This window comes from Doryrhamphus excisus, chromosome 7, assembly GCF_030265055.1.
Source record: "Doryrhamphus excisus isolate RoL2022-K1 chromosome 7, RoL_Dexc_1.0, whole genome shotgun sequence".
NCBI lineage: Eukaryota > Metazoa > Chordata > Actinopteri > Syngnathiformes > Syngnathidae > Doryrhamphus > Doryrhamphus excisus.
The window spans coordinates 14768752-14790612 of NC_080472.1; the positions used below are offsets into that span (position 1 = coordinate 14768752).

At 39.8% G+C, this 21861-nt stretch overlaps 2 protein-coding genes across 7 annotated transcripts in view; one reads left to right on the top strand and one right to left on the bottom strand.

The window, feature by feature from the left end:
* LOC131132093 (anoctamin-1-like) overlaps positions 1–21861 on the top strand; it is a 102885-nt gene that overhangs the window by 40283 nt on the left and 40741 nt on the right. The window lies entirely within an intron of this gene.
* The window catches only part of ntf3 (neurotrophin 3), a 49993-nt gene continuing 29399 nt past the window's right edge, over positions 1268–21861 (bottom strand). For 5 of the 6 annotated variants that reach the window (XM_058077374.1, XM_058077373.1, XM_058077372.1 and 2 more), the window contains one exon: positions 1268–3309. In XM_058077374.1, coding sequence (XP_057933357.1) covers positions 2407–3309 — 903 coding nt within the window. In that variant the 3' untranslated portion in view covers positions 1268–2406. Of the gene's footprint in view, positions 3310–17284; positions 21723–21861 lie in introns of those variants that run through there. The other variant, XR_009130306.1, reaches the window with a different exon arrangement.

Below are 21861 nucleotides of genomic sequence, written 5' to 3' on the forward strand. Positions count from 1 at the left end.
ATCCACTGTCTTTTCTCGCTTGTCAAGCATGCAATGGGGATGTAAGTTAAGTCTCTTAACACCTGGGCCAGCTTCATCTTGGTGTTAAGGGTATATTTGTTTCCCTGTAGAAGCTTATTTTAACAGGTTAGGGTACCATACAGAATCAACACTGAATTGAGTTGACTCTTAAAATGAGGGTATGTGTTTTCACCCTTGCATGTAATTGATCTGCACGGTTTAACATTTTGGTCTTTCGAAGTAATTCCACTTTCTCCAGGCTTCACTGACCAATTTCCAAATAAGTTGCACTTCATTTTGTACTTCATCAGTTGCAAAACCGAAATGGAAAGAAATATGCAGTGAATTGTTTTGCAGTTCTCCACCATTACAAACGATGACCACAATAATAACCACATTGTAATAAAAAGGCATTTATCATTAGCATTTAATATTCTATCATCACTGCCTTTGTCTACATGGTGAGCTATTTTGCAGTTGCAAAATGCACAGATTGTGAGTCAGCAACGCGCGGTCACTTAATTTCGCAGAACGATGCAGTACAGACCAAATGGACTAGTTTGTTCCGTGCAGTATTGTATGATTGTGTGAAAATGTAGAATTAACATCTCATCCTATTTGTAAAAGTATGCAAAGCAACAATACTGTGTATTGTGTACTAAGCTTTGCACTATATTTCATTTAGCATTGTCATAGCTAAATTCTGTCCAACTTTACCCTGAAGCCCGACGCAGTAATTTGGTCAGTACATCGAACACATTGCTGATCTTCTCTCTTCTGCAGCCTGGCAAATGATAAGCTCCTCTTTAGAATAGGAGATTACAGCCTTAAATCCCAGCTCGGCATGTATGCACATCTCCTTAAGTCAGCTTTGCCCCTTTGTAAGACCCTGGGTCATTAGAGATGGCAAATTCTGCCTCTGCCTCTGCCGCTGCCTCGGATGACTTCCTAGACCTCACCTTGTCGGAGGCATAAATTGGAACCATGCACAGTTGGGTAATTTTCAGGGCTGTCAAAGGGTTTAATCAGATTAATCATAGTTTTCAAATTAATTCACCATTTGCCACTTTGTCTGAAATATGCCCATTTTTACTGTGTTTTATTAACAGAAAGACGGATGACTGGACACAATTATATTATATACACTCCTGATTAAAATTTTAAGACCAGTTGAAAATTTGCAAAAATTTATAATCAAAAGTTAAAAGTTTTAAAAGCCAAAATCTTGGAAAAAATGTGGATTCAGTGTAATTATCTGTATTATTTCCACTGTCATGATCTCTTGATGGCAAAAGAAAAAAATCTTTCTCTTTCAGTGCGGTCATTAACAAGGCTTCTCGCTACGCACCATTACTGCTGAGGTTGGACGCATCATTTTATACTATCAAAGATCCTGAGGGTTATGGAACAAAAAAGTCAAGTGGTATATCAAAAAAAACATCGTCATCATTGTTTCCCATTTCTTGGTTTTGCATTTTGAAGCTCTACTTAAAACCGTGCAAAACAGTGCCAATGGTACAAATGTTCCATTGGTCTTAAAATTTCGATCAGTAGAAGCTGAAAACAACCCAATGCTTTAAAAGACACTTCTTTTCACATTAAAGCAGGAACTTTCCATTCAACTTTGTTTATTTTTGTTTGCAAACCAAACAGGTTTTCAAGGAACTGGTGATGACGAAATGTAATACAGTACATGCTCTCACCAGTCTGTGGACAACCAATATACAGTATCATGTTTTGGTCCATGAAATATTTTCAAACATTGCATTTGTCGTTTATATTTTTACTAAGCAGAATATATTGCTCATGATACCAGTTTCGAGTAAACCTGTCAGGATGAGGGGCATCAATGTTGATCGGAGAAAGTTTGGGTTTGTCCAATTTTTGTATTATGCTGGAACTATGTGTGCATGCCTAATTGCCTCGCATGCTTTGTCATTGTTGGTGTGGAGTGATTATTGCTGGTGGATGGTGTGTGTAAACGACTTTCCTATGCAGCCACACTGGTCAAGGCACATAATAAGTCTGTGTGAAGCACCTTTGCAGCCCAGTTCGGCCTTGTATTCTCAGAATGTCCAATTTTAATTTTTTATAGAGCTTTTTGTTCATTGGTTCAATAAATAACACAAATATACTCGTACATATATATTTAGACAAACATGTATAAACTACATGCATTTCATATAATTTAAATAATTTATATATACAGTTCCCCTTCACACCCTGTCTGAAACAAGTTCTTCCAAAACAGCATGAAATATTGAAATGGACCCACATATTCTTCAGTAGAAGTGTCATTTTATATCACCACTCAGGTGCATATTCCGGTGTCAGAGAGCGGTTGATATGGAAATAGAATCCACGACAGGAATTCCAGGTGATAGAGGTCCCCATTGGGTTGTTTTCTTACGTCCTGTGACGTTTCCTGGACAGTGCGCAAACACAGGAAGTATCTATGCGTATCCACCTCCAGCCCACTGAATTGCGAACCTGTGTTAGCGCTCGAACGTAAGTTTGTGTCGTCTTACACTGCGAGTTCCAGTTCTTATCATCGATTCCTCTGCAGCCTCCCTTAAAGGGTCGAGGCGTCCGACAGCGTGTCTCATAAAAGTATTGTTTAATATCCTGCGTTGCACTGGTTTTGATCTTGTCCAAAACGGTGACATGGTTCCCCCTTGTGTCCACCGCTTGAGTTTTATCCGTCACCCACTGGCTCTCACTGTCACACACGGAATATTCCCCACGATAGCTCTTGTGCTCTGTGTAGCGCTTCTTCCGGGTCTTGTTTCCGGATGTTTCACCCTCCAGCCCGCCATTCACGAAATCGTCAGCCAGGTACAACGGCGGCGGTTGCAGTGGCGGTCTGTCACTCAGCAGCACTCGAGGTGAATTAAAGCGCTTGTGCTGCCTCAGAAGGTCTGTGTTCAACACCATCAGCTGCTGTTCGCCCACATTCTCGCTGCTTTCGCCACTGCGGCCCGCTGCCCCCCACTGCTCAGCATCCTGCTGCTCCTCCAGAGGCATATTGGCACTGAGGAGAGACGGCAGCGTGTCCTGTGGTTTGGTGTCTTTGCTTTTCCCCTGGTGGCTCTGGTTCCCCCGGTTCTTCCCCCTGGTCAGGTCCGCCTGGAGCAGCTGGATGATGAGTGAGTTTAAAGGGTCAGGACCGGGCGGTTGCTGCTGCTGTTGCTGCTGCCGCTGCTGTTGCCCCTGGCGACTGTTGTCCATGTTGGTTGCTTGGATACCATAGAGGTACACAAGGACCATCACATAGAGCAGGATGGACATCACTAGATTCACCTGTAAGATCTGCAACGACAGACAGAGGGAGTCATTTTCACTTGTGTTGTGGTTGCCAGGTTTGATTCCTAGACGGCATCATAATGCTCCTGTTTTTTTTTTTGTTCCGCTGAAGTTTTCAACAACACATGCTAGTTCCTGTTATGAATGAATATGTCTGGAAGCGAAACCCTTGGGGGAGAGTCATTGATACTTTCTCTTTTTAGAAACTCTGTTTGTACCAAAATAATAAGGCATTGCATGATGAAACAGTAGCATAGACTAGTAAAAAACAATTCAAGGCTCTGACACACACCTTGTTCTTAGTCAATCATCATATACAGTACTTGTTGACCAGTTTGCTCGTGTATCAAATGTGGAGGCTGCAAGTCTGATAATTTAGTTTATCTTCAACAAATAGGCTAACCTAGCATGATGTTTCTGTTAAAATGTGACTGCAGCGTTACAGCCCAATTCAATTCAAAACTTTATTTGTCTCCAGGGGCACATAAAGCAGCAAAAAACACAGTAACCACTGTTTAGTACGGTAGGTTAAATACGAGAGACAGGAAGGATTAATGGAATAGTTATAAATACGATGAAATGAAAAATAAATAAAATAAAAAATAACCAAGGTTTCACCCTACGGGGCGCTCACACTTCTTTGCACATGTAGTGCATAAAGAGCAAAACAAATTGCAGTTAGGTTTGGAATGGTGTGGTCATGACAACACACTCATTTGTCAGTATGATTTATTGCACCCTGTGGTTACATATTATGTCCATTCAGAGATTGTAAGAACATATTTGACTTCAGGCAAAAACTTGAATATGGACAAGTTGCATTTGTCATGTGTCCACATGAGGGCTGTAACATAAATACTAAACCTTTTTTTTCCTTATAAACTTAAAATTCTAGACCTATGTACACTGTTTGCTCAAAAGAAACAAGTATGCCACACTGTGAGGAGCATAATGTCGGACAGTGATATGCATTGTCATCATAACATCACCTCCTATTGCTTTTTTTTTAAGAGTAAATTGGGTAAATACAGTAAATGACTCGAGCGACAGGTATGGGCATGGAGAAGTATCTGAAGCCTCAGGGAGTAGAAGAGAATTCCTCACATTCACAAAAGGTCAGATGTTTGAAAAGTCGTGTTCCCGGAAAGTGACGTCTCCAATTTTGCAAGACTTCAGCTCCGCAAGCGTGAGAGGAGTAACTTTTTTCATATGTTTTGTTTTTTCTTTGTCTTTTTTAGGCTTTTTGGCAACATTATTTCCATAAACCGCCCACATGGCAGCATCTCGATGATTACGTTGAGTAGAGTGCCTTAATGTTGGCCACACATTCCAAAAATATGCATGTTAGTTTAATTAGAGACTGTAATTTGTCATTGCTTTCTAAAACCAAAACACGGGACTACATTCACTTAACCGCATGAATGTACAAGAGAAATACATTGAAAATGTAAATGACCATGTCAAATAATCTTTATCTGATGACTTTAGTTTAAAATAAACAAGCACTCTACACGACTCTGAACAGGAAAGTTAGCTCAGCTGTTGATCACAACACAACCGCCGGTGATGGTGATGCAGGATTTCCATGGCAACAGCAGATACCATCCTTACTACAAGCCAGTATACAGTCCCGATTGAATCTGAAGCTATTACTTGACATTACAAACCTGTCACTCACACACTTAAAGACAAACAATAAGCATGTTTACAAGAAAACCACCCAGAGTCTGAGAGTTGCTCAAGGACAATTTATGTGATTTTTCATGTGACAATCAGATGGTTTGGTGGTCCAAAATAAACTGGTGTAACTGGAATGCTGGGCTTTTGTCTTGCACTACCACAATTCTTCATGTGTTTGTTTGTTGTTTTTTATTATGCTCTTAATTAGTACTGGTTCAATGTTCTGGCATTTTTCTGGCATTGCCAGTGAACCAAGCCTTTTAATTGGCAATAATAATTCCACAGCAGTTGGGAAGATGTATTTGTAAAGGCTAAATAAATGAAGCAAGACCAACATGCAAGTAAAGCAGTACAATGGCCAAAGTCGGATGACACAATCTGGAGGTTGTAAAAAAATGCGATTTCACATCTCATTCACTCTCAAGTCGGTAATAGTTTATGAATATGTGATAATAAAGCATAATACTGCATAATAAAACATCATACATGTACCTAAGAACATTACAATGGAATAACCATTCATGAATATTGCATTAATTTCATATTATCTAGGGCCAGTCCAGCTGTCCCTTGTTGCGCCGCACACACACACTCGTACAAAAGAGCTTGTAAGCTCAGACTACCCTTTGACCAGAAGCTTCTCGGGCTTTGAGTGTCAAAAATAGGCATTTTTATGGATGTGCAATGGATACATCAAAGCACTTGTTAAATAGATGAAGGTAGCAGTTTCGTAGTACAAGTTGTTTTTTGCCTCTCCACCTTCTTTTGCTGTCATTAATGTGTGAAACAGACGTTTTGGAACAAGCCGGGGCTTGATGAGGCTGTTCTTTAGGTATCTGTTATAAGCTCCAAGCAAGCCTACCCTTTTATTTCAGGCTGTGGAAGAGGATGTTTGGGACTTTTTGGAGGGAAAAAAGTGTTTTGTCAACATTATATCCAGAAACTCCGTTTAGAATTGTATCTTGATAGCTGGTTTGTAACACTACATTTGGTATAAAGTTGCATTGACCACGGAAGTCAGGGATTTGTTTTAAATGATTGATTAAAAGGCAATGTTTTTGCTGAAGTAACTCATTCAAACAAGACAACACTGTAAACTTGGCCAAAGTGTTTACAGAGCTTATTGGATATACACAAGAGCCAATAAAAAAACACATCAACCACATAGCGTGCTCATAATACGTAAATCAATTATGTTGATGGCTAAGGCGTCTTTAAGAAGGCCCGTCACTGGTAACCGTGTCCCACAATATTTATAGCTCTTAAAGCTGCATAGATACACAGTGAATACTGTATTAAAAATACTTGCAAATAAATATTTCCTTTTAGTATGAATTGATATAATCTTCAGACTCTCGTCTAGCTGCAGTTCAAAGAGAGGCGGCACTATTCAGGGCAAAAATGTCCTCATTCTGGACAGAGAAGGAGTGAGGCAAGCCATCGACATTAAGGGTGAGAAGCCATCGCTAATCAGAGCGATGATAATGAAGGTGGTACCACCCAAACGACCACCATCAGTGGGCAGAGACCCCACTCCATTGTACCCTGACGATCGTCAGTTCACACCTCTTGACAAGAGCCAAAACATTCCTTTCTGGCCATGCCTCCACCTTTAGAAGGTAAATAGGTAAATGGATTGGATCTTGCAGCAAGTTCTCAGACTCGAGCTGTCCTTTCTAGTCTGACTGGTGTTTGTCTGACCTTGTCTTCTAAGACAACCTGAACAGTCCAGTTGTGATCGATTAATTGCCCTGAGAATGAACAACTTGGATAGCCATCTTGGATGCCTGTAGGTGCCACAGGTGCACCCCAGCCCTTCTTGTAAAATATCTGTGCATTCTACATTTCAACATTCATACATTTCCACAGCATTTCAGTCCAGCTTCAGCTCATCTTCCAAACTATTTCTACAGTCATTCTACATTTCCATATTCAACCATTTCTATAGCATTGCACCTTCAGCATTTCACATGCAATTTTGACAGTTGAAATTGCTTCATCTAGTTATATAATCACTTGTGGTGACATGAATGCTGAATGGAAAATGTGAGGGGATCCACTGTATAAGGTAGTACTGTATATGATATACGTATGTCAGAGCTGAACGTTTGACTTGTGAGTTAATCATTCAGACTTGTTTCCACAGTGAGTGAGTGTTATGACGGATTACCTTCATTGCTACTTTACATCGTTTGCTGTTTTGTGTCAATGATGGATGACATTCAACTCCAAGAGATCAATTGGTGTCGCTGGTGTTATCCGTGTTTGTTTTTAGACAGTGTTATTCATTCAGTCATTCATTTTCTACCGCTTATCCTCATGAGGGTCACTGGGGTGCTGGAGCCTATCCCAGCTGTCTTCGGGCGAGAGGCGGGGTACACCCTGGACTGGTCGCCAACCAATCACAGGGCACATATAGACAAACAACCATTCACACTCACATTCATACCTATGGACAATTTGGAGTCGCCAATTAACCTAGCATGTTTTTGGAATGTGGGAGGAAACCGGAATGCCCGGAGAAAACCCATGCATGCACAGGGAGAACATGCAGAGATGCCAGAGGGTGGAATCGAATTCTGGTCTCCTTGCTGTGAGGCCTGCGTACTAACCTGCACTGTGCAGCCATATGTATTAATCATTTCTACTGAAAGCAAACTCCACACAGAGATGGCCGAGGGTGGAATTACCTCTGAGGCCTGCGTGCTAACCCACACGACCGCCGTGCAGCCTAGACAATGTTAATTCAAACTTAACAATGTAAGGCAGCAATTTAAACTGTGTAGGTGTGTGTGCGGATTATCATTGTCTGCCTCATATAACCACATATTTTGTTCATCTGTCTTGACGCAGACAAATATCTTCTATTTAATCCAAGTACAGTGTCTTTATATGTGATGTGATTCCCCGGTGAACTCTCTTGTGTATCTATTTGTAGGTAAGTTCAAGCACTTGGTGTTTCTGATTCAAAGCCAAATGTGGATTTGACCACCTGCCAACTTGTGTGTGTGTGTGTGTGTGTGTGTGTGTGAGTATTGTATATGTGGCTGTCCCCATTATTTTTTTCTGTTCTCATGCACATGGATATGGAGGACCAAAACTGCCAAAATAATAAATAAATAAATAAATAAATAAAAGTGAAAATAAAAACAAAAATGAAAAAAAAATCAAAAAATTAAATACACAAAAATAAATATAAATGGAAATAAATAAAAAATATATATATACATAAATAAATAAAGAAATAAAAGCAAAAATAAATACAAAAATAAACAAGATTCAAAAATTAAAAATAAATTGAAAAATAAATGTAGAAATAAATACAAAAATAAATATAGAAATAGAATTACATATCAATAAATAAAAAAAGCACTCTGCTCTCATATGTATTTATTTCATGCTGCAGACAATGTCAGCTTGAAATGCAGAAGGAAAAACTATTCAAATGAGGGGGCGGTCCTAAGTGTGTCTTGGGTTGAACTGTTCGCCTATTGGTTGATCGACATGTGAGTGCGAAAATCGACTAGGTATGCCTGCAAACAGCCACAGCAAGAGGAAGTCACCACACCACTCTCAATGGCGGTAAATATGGCTGCAATCTCCAGGGATCTCCGTTTGCTAGCAGATATTTCGGATAATGCTTCCCCGGATTACCTGCTTTTCTGGGTGGAAGCCTTATTGGAGCCTGATCTCTCTCCTCCCCGACGGAGCTTTTTCGCACTCACATGTCGATCAACCAATAGTCGAACAGTTCAACCCAAGACACACTTAGGACCGCCCCCTCATTTGAATAGTTTTTCCTTCTGCATTTCAAGCTGACATTGTCTGCTGCATGAAATAAATACATATGAGAGCAGAGTGCTTTTATTTTATTATTGATATGTAATTCTTTATATATTTATTTTTGTATTTATTTCTACATTTATTTTTGTATTTATTTTTAATTTTTGAATCTTGTTTTTTATTTTTGTATTTATTTTTGCTTTTATTTATTTATTTATGTATATATTTTTTTATTTTTGTTTTTATTTCCATTTATATTAATTTTTTTGTATTTAATTTTTTGATTTTTTTGTTCATTTTTGTTTTTATTTTCACTTTTATTTATTTATTTAATTATTATTTTGGCAGTTTTGGTCCTCCGTACATGGAGGCCTCAACACATTTCCAATCAAAAAACTTTATTTTTCTAATGAAACAGTATTAGGATGCAGACAGTAATAGTTAGAATGATGTGAATTCTTATTTTTTATTTGTAACTTGGCAGCAGTGATAGTTCCAGCTGTAGCCCTGTTCCCCATCTCTATTGAACAATGGCAGCACGCTGCTTTTGTCCCATCCACTTGTCTTTGTCTCTCTGTTTATGTGTACCGTATTTCACCAGGGAGGCTGAGCGTTCCTAAATGACTGAAGAGGATTTTCAAGCTCTGGCTTGGCAATATAGATAGAGGCGTGATATATCATGAGGCAGTTACACACTTGGCTTCTGTAGCGTACCAAAAAATCTGGTTACATGTACCATTCCACCCCTAATAAGGACATATTACTATGCTATTACTATACTATGCAGCCATTGATCACATTGTACTGCAGTTTCTAATGACCACTCCATAAAGAAAATGTCTATATAAAACTAATATTGGCACTGGTGTACTTGACCTCTCGTACGTAGCTCAGCTGAGGGAGGTTGATCCTCCACACTTGGTCAGACAGATAAGGTGCAAGCGATTTAACTTCTGTCATGGCTGCCAAGCTATAAAGGTAAGGACGTACCCGTCAAGTAAATTGTTATTAATTGTTGAGTGCAGTTAGAGGAAAAGAGAGGAGTGCAGGCATGCACTCAGCAGCAATGGTATGTTTACTTTATTCTACTGCCTCTTCTGAAGCCTTAAGTGGAAATACTTTACACTTTAGAGTCCAAATAAAAGACACACTGGAGAAGTAATTGGTCACACTGCATGGCCTTTTGGGGCTAATGTGTTGTGAACTGTAAAAAATAGTTTGAAATCATCCATTTTATTATTTTACCCATTCTTTACAGTATTGGAATTGAATATATGAAACGTCACCAACAGTACAGTACTGCGTATTTAAAACTACATTCATTCATTCATTCATTCATTCATTTTCTTATGCGGTTATCCTCACAAGGGTCGGGGGGGTTGCTGGAGTCTATCCCAGCTGTCTGTGGGCAAGAGGCAGGGTACACCCTGGACTGGTCGCCAGCCAATCACAGGGCACATATAGACAAACAACCATTCACACTCACATTCATACCTATGGACAATTTGGAGTCGCCAATTAGCCGACCTAGCATGTTTTTGGAATGTGGTAGGAAACCAGAGTACCCGGAGAAAACCCACGCATACATGGGGAGAACAAGCAAACGCCACACAGAGATGGCTGAGGGTGGAATCGAACTCAGATCTCCTAGCTGTGTGGCCTGTGCGCTAACCACTCATCCAATAGATAATATAGTGTTGATATTATAATGTGAATTAAGCTGTTTGAACTTTATAGAGTGTTACATTCAACATGGAGACCCCCAGTGATAATGGTGCTTAGTGACAGAGCCTAAAGGACAGTGTGCCAAACCAAAAAATCACCCACAGCGACGTCTGAGCAGTAATACTGTCCAGTTGACTCCAGATGTTTGCACACGGAATGGATGCTGCATGGAGAGAATGTCACGCATAAGGTCACGTCTGTGTCTCTTTTTCCTGCCAAGTTTTTATCCTCCTAATGATAATTTATCAACACACACTAAACTCCACCAAATGTTTTGGACAGCTCAGGAAAGATTAAAAGGAGGATGGAGAACTTAGAACTGTGCATAACACAGTGGAGTAGCATGCAGATAAAAATAATGAATTGTCCCAAAGGTCTACTTTGTGGTGTTGATTTACATAATCCCTTTTGTGGAAACTGCACACATTCTAGACCAGTATGTGAGCCAAAGCTTTTCATTTGGCGGGCTGTAGGCTATGAGGCCCCAGGGTAAACATGTACAGCCCGCCAAAACTTTTACTCACCCAAATACAACCTTCATTTTCATACACCCTGGTTTTCGTAGGATTTGGTTTTTGACAAAAATTACTCCCAGAAATAAAAAATGGTACGCTGTCGCGGTTATTGCAGGGCCAAACAGTGCGCCTGTTTCTGTTTTTACATTTGCAACTGATAACATTTTAGTATGATGATTGCAATCTGTAAAAATGTTGTTTATATGGAACACCTAAGTCAAGCATTAAAATGTTCGAGAAATGGATCAATGCAGCCTTCATAGACATCGCTGATGTAACAAAAAAGGAAATAATTCATATTGTCAATATGACGTACAACAGTAATTTTTCATTTCAGACTAGTATATTTCTAAACAATGGCTAAAGTAGTACAATATTGACTTGTGGACTCCTATAGAGCAGCTACACACAATAACCAGCACAGAAAGCTTTCGAGATCTTCCAGAATCTGCACCTATGTCCACTTTTACCATACGTTAAAAAAAAAAAAAAGTGTTGAATCCCGAATCCAATTCAGGAGGAGAGACTGGCCAGCCCGATGTTTCTCAAGAAAACAGGTTGCTTCAAGGCGTCTGTCGATGTTAAGTAGCTTTAGCATTTTAGTTTTCTACAGCATCGGTAACGTGTAATGTGGTTAATACAAGTTTTTTGCGGGACTACCAGTGTTTCAAAAACTCAGTACACCCACTGATTGTGGTGGGAAACGACTATTAGCAACCCCGCTCCCTGTATGCACACTCTATAACATATACTAACTCTATATAACAGTTTGGACACTAACTGCCTTGCAAATATTGCCAACTGTAGGTTGTGTTCACCCGAGCCTACAATGTAATGAGTGCAGCCAGCTATGATGCAAGACCCTGTTGGAGTATTTGGCCCAGAGTTTAGTCTCAATGTCAAAGACAATGGAACAAGACAATATGATTCATGTGGCTAAATCCCTTATGCAACAAACCAGTCAGACACAACAGGACTGCCCACAGCATTCAGTCTAGGGAACATGTTGTTTATTCTTTGGAGCTGGGATGTTGTTGGTTTTTTTTTTTTAGGATTTATCCGACTGATGTGTTTGAATCTGAAAGTGTTACAATTCAGTGTTTTGAGATGAGTTGGACAAATGATGCGCCACAGCATCAACAGTTAATGGTTAAAATGTCACTAAAGATTAATCTGGCCATTAATATAATGTATTTGTTTAGAGCTTTGTCCTGACAAACAGGCCACCCAACTCTTGGAACTGCTCATTTGATATCAACACTGGGGAGCAAAACAGTTCTCCAGATTTGATCAAATCCCCCATTTTCCCCTTGTTTTTGAAAGGCATTGTTCATTGTGGACCCTGACCACTCAGACTTAGATATCAATCGAAGGAGCCGGAAGCAGCGGTCTCATTGAGCGCATATGATTCACCTAAAAAAGGCCAAAGTTTCAACTGCAGAGACGGATGATCATCATGTTTGGATCTAGCGTAATAACTGAACCATACCAACCTTGGCACCACGCTATAGGTGTTTACTGACGGAATTTTAAGTTCTTCATGTGAGTGGAATGTTTCAATACCAAAGCAGGGATGCAGATACATTCTCTGGCTGGTCTTATTATGAAAATATGGCTTTCATTATGCCCGACATCTGAAAGCGTTCACAAGAATGCACCAAAATGCCACGGATTTGAGCAATTTCCTACATTTCTGTAAGATCAGTTTTCTGCTATGACAGAGTTTTACATTCATACCACCACCTCAACTCTGCAACCTAACAGTGGTTTCCTCACTCAACAAGGCATTGAATGACTGACAAGTTGTGTGTTAGTAAGAGTACAGTGAGTGATTCAGTACTATAAACCAAACTAAATCACCCTCAGAGTTCAGGAGATGTTAATCCAGCGTCAAGCCTAATTGAATCACTAACACAAGAATAGACTTGTAAGGCTCAACAGTGGCTTTGACCTTCCTTTTTCTCTTCTGTGTGTATGTTGGTAGTATTTAATGGTCCACGGCCACTTGAAAATCAACTGGACCCAGCACGTCCCAAAGAGTGTCAATGAGGAAAGATAATTCGTTAAAAATGCTTGAATTGTTTGGAAATGTTTGACCGTCAGGACTTTATTTTGGGGACAGAAAGATAATAATTATTAAAAGATTCACCCAAAGCATTTCCAAATGAAGTGAATCCGTTATCCATTCACTCCTCAGTGAGCAGTTACCACTGGTGGTGGTAATCTACGTCTGTCGCCACAGCTGCCCTGAGGTAGTCTGACGGAAACCCAGTGTGCCTAACTGAGCACACATGACTCACCTCAAAATAAAGACAGAGCAACGGTTGATAACTATTTTGTGAATGTGATCACAGAAAGAGATATTTTCGTGCCTTCTATTAATATCTGATGGTGGCGCCAACCTGTGGCTTCTTCATTGGGGCTAGGTCGGGTCAGATCGGGCCTTGGGTTTTCTCCTATAGTGTATGTAGATAATTGGATGTGAATGTTAGGAGATGTCGTCGCTGAGCTGAAATGGTCATGCTAAATGTGTGTGTTTTGGCAGAATGGCATTGTTGTAAATGCTTTCCAGTGCTTGTCATGCTATAATTTCTTCTGCCATTTAAAGTAAGTGTAATAGTATTTTTGGCCCTAACCTGCCAATGCTTCTTCTGTACACTATCACAGAACCTGCAAGAAACTTCTGTTGGCATAGAATAACCCCTTGTCACGTCAGTCTATCATGTTTTTTTCACAAATGTATTAATAAATAATTGCTGTTATAAGTTTTAAAAAATGCATATTTAAGCAACTGTTACATATTTTTTGGCTAAATAAAGCATTTCCAAGCATAAAAATGACTAAATTAATGAATATATATATAAATATATATATTTATAAGGCATTCAGATATAAGGCATTCAGAAGGCTCATTGAAAGACATTGTATTGATATGTAGTATTCTAAACGGGTCACTAGGTGTCAATAATGTTACATTTATGAGGCAATAGCCACACAGAAAGTAACATCTTGAACAAGAAGTGCCCCCAGTGCTAACGTGTGAGTCTATATCATGTTTTTTTTATGTCTAATATGTCTTATTTTACCTCATCATGGCTGGTATAGTGGCATATATGAGCCTAAAGCTGGCTAAAGGAGCTATTTCATGGCTCTAGGGCTCTAATGTTAAAAAACATATTTAGAAGGTTGTAAAAAGATTGTTTATATTACATTTATAAATGAGGTATCCTACTTCACGGAAATTCACTTCAAATTTCATCACACTCTGTTTTTCTAATCAATTTAGTAGCGTTAATCATCAGTATGCGGATCAAAAAGATCCGCTGTGGCGACCCCGTAATCGGGGGGGGGGGAGCCGAAAGAAACAAACAAAATGAGGGATTACTGTACTGTTGTGGAAAAAAAGAACACCCACATTTTTGTGTATGTTAACGCTGCTACTCCTTAACACTGCACACAAAAGAAAATTGAAAAAAAAGTAAAAATTTGACAAAATGACTCTGGTATTCAACCCCAAAATGTAACCCTTCATGTCAGATTTACTAGCAATTTCTCACACAGTTCTGTTCTGTGCAATACTAGCATGAGATTTTGCAGATTCAACACTAAATTTGGTATACTACTATTATTATTACTGTTATTACATGCATGTAGTAAACGCTAGTATGTTGGAACTAAGCTGTAAAAGACACACATCAATACACCCTACCCCTGTAGTCTGAGCCTGCACTGTAGCCTGCACTTTCATACTAAACATCAATGTTGATGCAGCTGATCTTTACTTATCGATGGGTGGTGCTGTTCTTGGGACTCCAGGCTTTCCCTGTTAGCTAAAGTATGAGTCTTGTTAAGACTGACGCAGGCTAAAAAATACAATCTGGCCCTCGCAGGGTCTGCGGAGAACAATTCTGGCCCAAATGTACTGGTAATTGCCATGGAGCCATTACAGCCCATTCAGAGTTGGCATGTATGATTTAGCTTACCAACAAACACAATCAAGTCAAGTTTATTTATACATTATGTATGGCCATTAATCATAAAATAGCCTCAAAGGGGCTTACATGCAGGCAAAAATTGGCAACAATAGACGATGTACAACATCCCCTGATCTGAACCCCCACCCACCCACCCACACACACACACACACACACACACACACACACACACAAACAAAACAACATAAACTTGTCCAAATTAAAGAAGGATGCATTATTTTTGTCCTGTGTTGCCAAAGTCACACACACAATAAGACAATGGCCACTGTTCGTGCAATAAACATCTGGAAAGGCGGACAAACCCATATTTTCTGGAATGCTTTTATTCCTCGAAGCTACAAGCATATCGGATGATTTTTACAACTGGATTTATGTCCGTGACATTTATACAGGGAGACACAAATGTTTGAGTCAATGTGCAAGCGTACACTATCAGGGTCTGCAGAGTAACCATTACAACCCTCACTTTGATTTAATCTTTTCAAAACTTTCTCAGACTTGTAATACTAACAGCGTAACTGGCACAGTGAATTGAAGCCGAGCTGTGTTCCACTTATCACATTATATTCTTGGATTTGAACCTAACCCTCCTCGCAAGTCACTATTGTTTACCGCATTCATCACTTGTGATGACTGCAGCTATTTGTAGGCTCCCACTGACATCCAAACGTCTGCTGCGGATCCAGCTCACCGTGTGTGCGTTATGCAACATATTACCAACACAGCACCAGTTTGTTTTCCTAGTGTGCATTTTTGCTCTGTTCGTGTGAACACATGCAAATTATCAGTGGTACTCCAATAGGGCCTGTTGACAGACAGCTCCTAGTGTTTCTGCAGAATCCAACCAATGAGCACTGTAGAAACGTCTTGCATGAACACAGTCATTCAATATATATTCTCTAGGAAAGACAAATATACACTACATAGTAGTAAAAGCAAGCAAGCAATCAATCAACAGTCCTCCATGAAATGGTGGACATATAAACGGGACAGGCTCATATAACTAGGGGCGTGAAAATAATGTCCATGAGGAAGGAGGGTTTTCCTTCATGACGTCATGAAAACCCAGAACATCAACAAACAACTGAAAGCCTCTCAAAAGTGGAGGAATCAAGGAAGGGAGATTATAGATAGTTTGCTAGTGACACGCATTACTGTTTCAACATCATTAAATAAAATCATTGTAAACTGCAAGCACCATAGAGACTAAATTGGGCCCTGACTTCTTTTAGACTTCCATTTAGGTTTCCATATTTAGCTACAGGGTGGAGATTAAAGTTAGGATTAGTTTAATTTTAAGGTTGAAGTTAAAACCAAATGGCAGGACAAGCAAGGATTAGGTGTGTGTGTGTGTGTGTGTGTGTGGTTGACATACTGGGCAGCAAGTTTTACCTTCCAGCCATTGGAACATCTGCCAGCTCAAATATCAAAGCGGCCACTAACCTGACACACAAGTCCACCCAGATGTCACCTATGGGCATCTCAGTCTATACGAATAAATGGAAGATGACCACTCCCATTTATTTGATGACGGCAAAGCACACCACAAAGTGACAGTTATCAGCCAGGGAGAATTAAGTACTATTATTGTTCTTTTAATAAAAACAGTTGTAGCACAGTACAGACACTTCGGTATGACTTCTTTGGCTAAACTTTCCACCAATCAGTACCCTTTTTGTTTGGTAAACAATGTTTTATGTTTCTGTTGACAACAGTCGGGAACAGTATCAACACCATGGGTCCATACTGCTGTTAGTCAACCACAGTTGTTTAATACCTATCCATCATCCACTATGATCTACACGTTACCAAACATTGACAAGTCTCTGACCGTGATAGTCTAAAATCACCTCTAGTTTGCATCGTTTTGGTCACATTTTATCTGTTTATAACCTGTTAATAACCTTCCAAAATCACATTACATGACTACAGAAATGCCATATACACTGATAAACACGGATAGATAGGAGACCTTGTATAGTGCAAATCCAAATCACCAACTCAATTGAAAGACTGACAAAGCTGCTTGTTGTCCCCCCAAAAAAGACCATTTAAGATAAATGCTGAAACCTTAATAGATTACCAGTATGCAGGTGAACAGATACCATCATTCAAATACCGACATCTTTGTTGTTGTTTCACTAACCCTCTTTTTCACAACAGTCATTCAGACATGGTAAAATAATCCATGTAAGATGCAAGTCTTAATTATGTTATATTATATTTTAGACGGCCTATTATTGTAATATCCCATTGGCCTACCAAAGCCGTTTTTAGGATTTCCTGTTTTTCCAAAACTGCACAATTTTATTTCATTGATTACATAAAAATATTTAGTGTTGTTAACTCGTGCGCATCATGTATTTTATTCGGAGCTGAAAACATCAACAGCAGATCAATTCCAACACCGTGTATCAGTGGAAGGGAACCTATGGCTCGCAAGTCAGATATGGCTCTTGGGATGCCTGTATCTGGTTCTCAGACATGTCTTAACATTGTAACATTTAAAGATTTTTAACTATAACAAATGATTGGATTAATCTGATTAATCACAGATTTTAATGAATTGTGATTAATCACCATTAGCAACTATGTCTGGGCTATGCGCATTTTTACTGTCTTTAATGACTAGAAAGATAAATGATGATATATATTTGAATGTATTAAGATCTCCAAATGTTCCTATTTGCACCATTTTTCTTTTTTTTTCTCATTCCCGCTCCACACCCACTACCATCGCACATCCGTGTAGCGCGTCCATGTAGCAACATTTCAATCATTAAGCGTTACGACGTGAGTGTTCAGAACATCCAATTCATGTTTGCCTTCATCTCCCTGTTTATTTCCACACATTATTAAGCCATTTTTGTGATGTTCAGGGTATTGCTGAAGGCATCTCGCATGCTTGTAATGCGAAGGACAGAATGAAGGAACTAGAGACGTGTCGGTTGGAGATACATACAGTATTGGAGGACTGTGCTTCATCCTACGTGCTACACTGTGTGAATGAAGTCTGACACAAGGTTTATGAAACATTCATTCCCACATTGGGAATGAATTTGGTGGTGGTCGGAGAGGCCGTAGGGGCAAATTGGCAGCCACGTTTCCGGAGCAGGGCAGCTGTGACTACAGATGTAGATTACCACCACCAGTGCGTGACTGAGGACTGAATGAATAATGGGTTCAATTCATTGTGAAGCGCCTTGGGTGCCTTGGAAAGCCCTATAAAAATCGAATCTATTATTATTATTCCAATTTTTAGCCCTAGTTGTTTTTGTTTTGTATTCATATACACAACGGTGCAAATACAAGCGTAAAATTGTAGCCCAATAATTTTTCCCAGTGCCGTACATCAGTGTTGGATGCAGGTTGCATGAGAACGCTTTGGGTAAAAGTGAGAGGTGGTCCATACTAAGGGATCCATCAATCACCACCACTCCACAGACACTCTTGCTATCTGGAGGTCAGACAATCCACTCTTAAAAGTGGAACCTGAGTGAGAGGAATCGGGGAAAAGCGATCGTTTGGAGGTTGAAAGATGGAGAGAGGGTCATAAAGAGAAAAAAATTAGCGACATAAAGATCCGGGCCGTAAAAGTGAGGGAGATAAAGAAAATAGTTTCAGACAGTAAAGCAGATTAGCGGGTCAGAACGGACAAAGAGGAGAGCAGATCCGTCATGTGATGGAAGTGGCGGGAAGGCAGAACATCACCTCGAAACCACTTGATTCCTATCTGCTTCACCCGTCAGTCAGAATCAATCGATTGGTCAAGGAGAATGCTTTTTTTTCTCAGTGTCTTTACACGGCATGAGTTTATCCGAGATGTAAGATAAAAATATCAAGATACAAGAAAGGTCACGAATTGAAGCAATAACTCTGTCTTAACTCCGTGTGTGTGTGTGTGTCCTACAGAGGAGAGAAAGCTGTGCATTGCATCATCTACCTCTTTACATTATGTTTTGTGCACATGGACAAGCCATGTACGAGAATGTGCAGCATGTAAACACTCGGCTAAAAGGATAAACTATCACGGAGCCAGCGTGGCTCGACAATTGCAACCATACTGGATGAACGACCACAACTTCATCAGAGCAGAGGAGCACAACCAAATGTGAAGCAGACAGTGATGTCTTTCAGCCGCTGACTGGTGCAAAGACAGACCCATGGAGGCATGGTTGAGGGAGAACTCAAGATCCCTGACCTTAACACCTTTTGGGAGGAATTGACATTAGCCACGTTTGAGCAGTTTTTTTTCTTTCCGAATGACTTTTCCGAAAACATGGTATACATGGAAAGGAATATTCCAATCTCTTGTCTACATGAGCCGCTATAATCAAACAGAATAGTCAATGGGGCATGCGCAGTAAAGCGTAAACATAAACATCACATGTTCCCCGAGTTTTTCTTTCACTTGTTGGAATAACTCCGTATTGCAAGTTTTTCGTTCGTCCAGTCTTGAAATTCTGTTTGGATCAAAAACGAACATTCCGCAGCAGTCCAGTGCTGATCGTTTGTCTCCATTTTTAAAACTGAAGAAGGTCTCGAGCTGCGTGTTACGTCATATCTGAGCAAATTTAAACAGGAAAAGATCAAATTCAATCTTCAAACTGGGGACATGTTTTATATAGATATATATTTTCTTTTTTAAGAAAAACTGGACTTGTGAATAAACTATAGAAGTGTTTAGATTCTGTTTAGATTCAGTTCCACAGATGGCGTTAATGCACACCGAAAGCTGCTTGCCAACCACCAATAAACAACAGAAGAAGAAAAACACGACGAAGAAGAACGCACCCTAACAACTTTCCGTTTGAGTGGGTACAAGATACCTCAATCGGATTGGGGAATGGAATATTCCACCTCTGTGAATCCGGTTATATATTCATTCGGATTGGCACTTTTCTTTTGGAATGAGGTGTATACAAAATGTTAAATTCTTTCTGTTTGAGAAAATATAACGAATGAATTAGAATATTTGGGTCCATGTATACATGGCTATTGTGAGCCTGGCCTTGTCTGATATTAGTGAGAGGTCACCAGTGCCTGTCTCACAATTAACCTTCTTGATTAATACATTAAGCCGGTCAGTCAAGTTCTTCCACACCAACCATGCCTTCACAGACCTTGCTTTGTGCACAGGGGCCCTTGTGGTAAAAAGTTACCCCAATGTTGGCAGCATACATTTTCCGTATGACTCATGAATAGTGTATGTATGTCCCTAGACTTTTGCGAATTCAGAACAAGATCCGAGTGAGGATTAAATGCGGCCGGCTTCATCAGTATTTATCTATCGTCAATGAACGGGTGTACACGTTTGCTCTTGCAACAAAAAGCCCAGCCATTAAGACTCTGGTGAAGTTCTTTCTACTCTTTCCAAAGTAAACAGCACATCGTTTAACACACTTGGAGTCTTTTAAGTAACTCTTGTACCCTTCAGCCATCAAGACATTTCAACATGGACTCTTGGCAATCATTCTTCCTCACTGATTGTTAGTCATTTATATTTTATGGACGCATCATCTCTGCTTTTAACATGCAAAGTCAAGATTTGGGTCACCCAAAGCAACAACAACTACAGTATATTCCTCTTATCGATATATTGTCTTGTATTCTTCGAGCCTTTTTTTCAACTCAATGTCCTGTTCACACCCCTCACTTCTCATTTTTCTCTTTTCTCTTGCAGTAAAACTCTGAATGAACACTGTTAAACTGAATAGTTGCAGCTGTCTCCCACTTGCACGCAATCGCCCAAAGCCGTGGCAGTACGTTTGTCTCGGGGTGCCTCCAAGGGCCTTTTTTTAGGGCCTATAAAGTCCACGTACAAGCGGCTCGTCCGTTGTCTCTGTCTCTGTCCTAATTCCTCACCCTGCTCGTATGTGTCTGCATGGCAAGGGTTGGAAGGGCATCCAATCCGCCACTGCAACAGCTGTTCCTGCAACCTCCCCGCACACCCATGCATGTACTCGCACACTTTCAAGTCGAATTGACAGCTATAGAAGAAAAAAACTAAGTATTATGTACACCTGTGGGATTGGAATTTGCACGAGGGGCATCCATCGCTGATGTTCTTGCACGTGGTGCTTGTACACTTCATAGATGGTGTGCTGAAGTGCTGCAGAGAGCATTTTAGCCACACCAACTGAAAACGTCTGATTAGCCATTTTCATTTGTAAACCCATCACAGCTCAGTTCTAAACCTTTTGGGGGGAATCTAACAGCAGGTCATTTTAACCACCCGACATATATTGCAAAATAGTCATTACAGGCTGGGTTTGAACCTGTTACAGCCCGATGCAATAAAACAGGACAGCTACTTGGGAACCACAAAAACTTTTATTGACTTTCGTTCGGTGTGTTTTAATTATTTGCTTTTGCAATGAAAAAATATTTTTACCGAATTAAATATGTATTGCCTTTAAGCAATATGAACATGCACAAATCAATAGAAAGCTTACTGTAGCCACAAAGTGTACTATAAGTGTAGTAGTAGTACATGTGACTTTCAAATATACCTTAAAACACATTAGCCTACTTTACTTCCAGATTTTTTTGAAACTTGTCAGTTAACAATCCGCTTGAATATGATATCATTTTTCCAAACATACAAACACAACCACATCAGCAGGTCCACTCCCTAGAACACGTCCACACGCCTTCCCACACAGCTGCAGGGGGCTCTCGTAATATTTATGTGCAATTGAAAGAAACCCAACCCCTGTACCTGCACAAAGACATACAACAGAGTGTCATTTGTGCTTTTTTTTTATATATACTATATATAAACGGAAGCAATCTTTGAAACACATCACATAACTTATGTGTTATACAAATATTTACGGTACAGGCCTTCAACCTTTTCA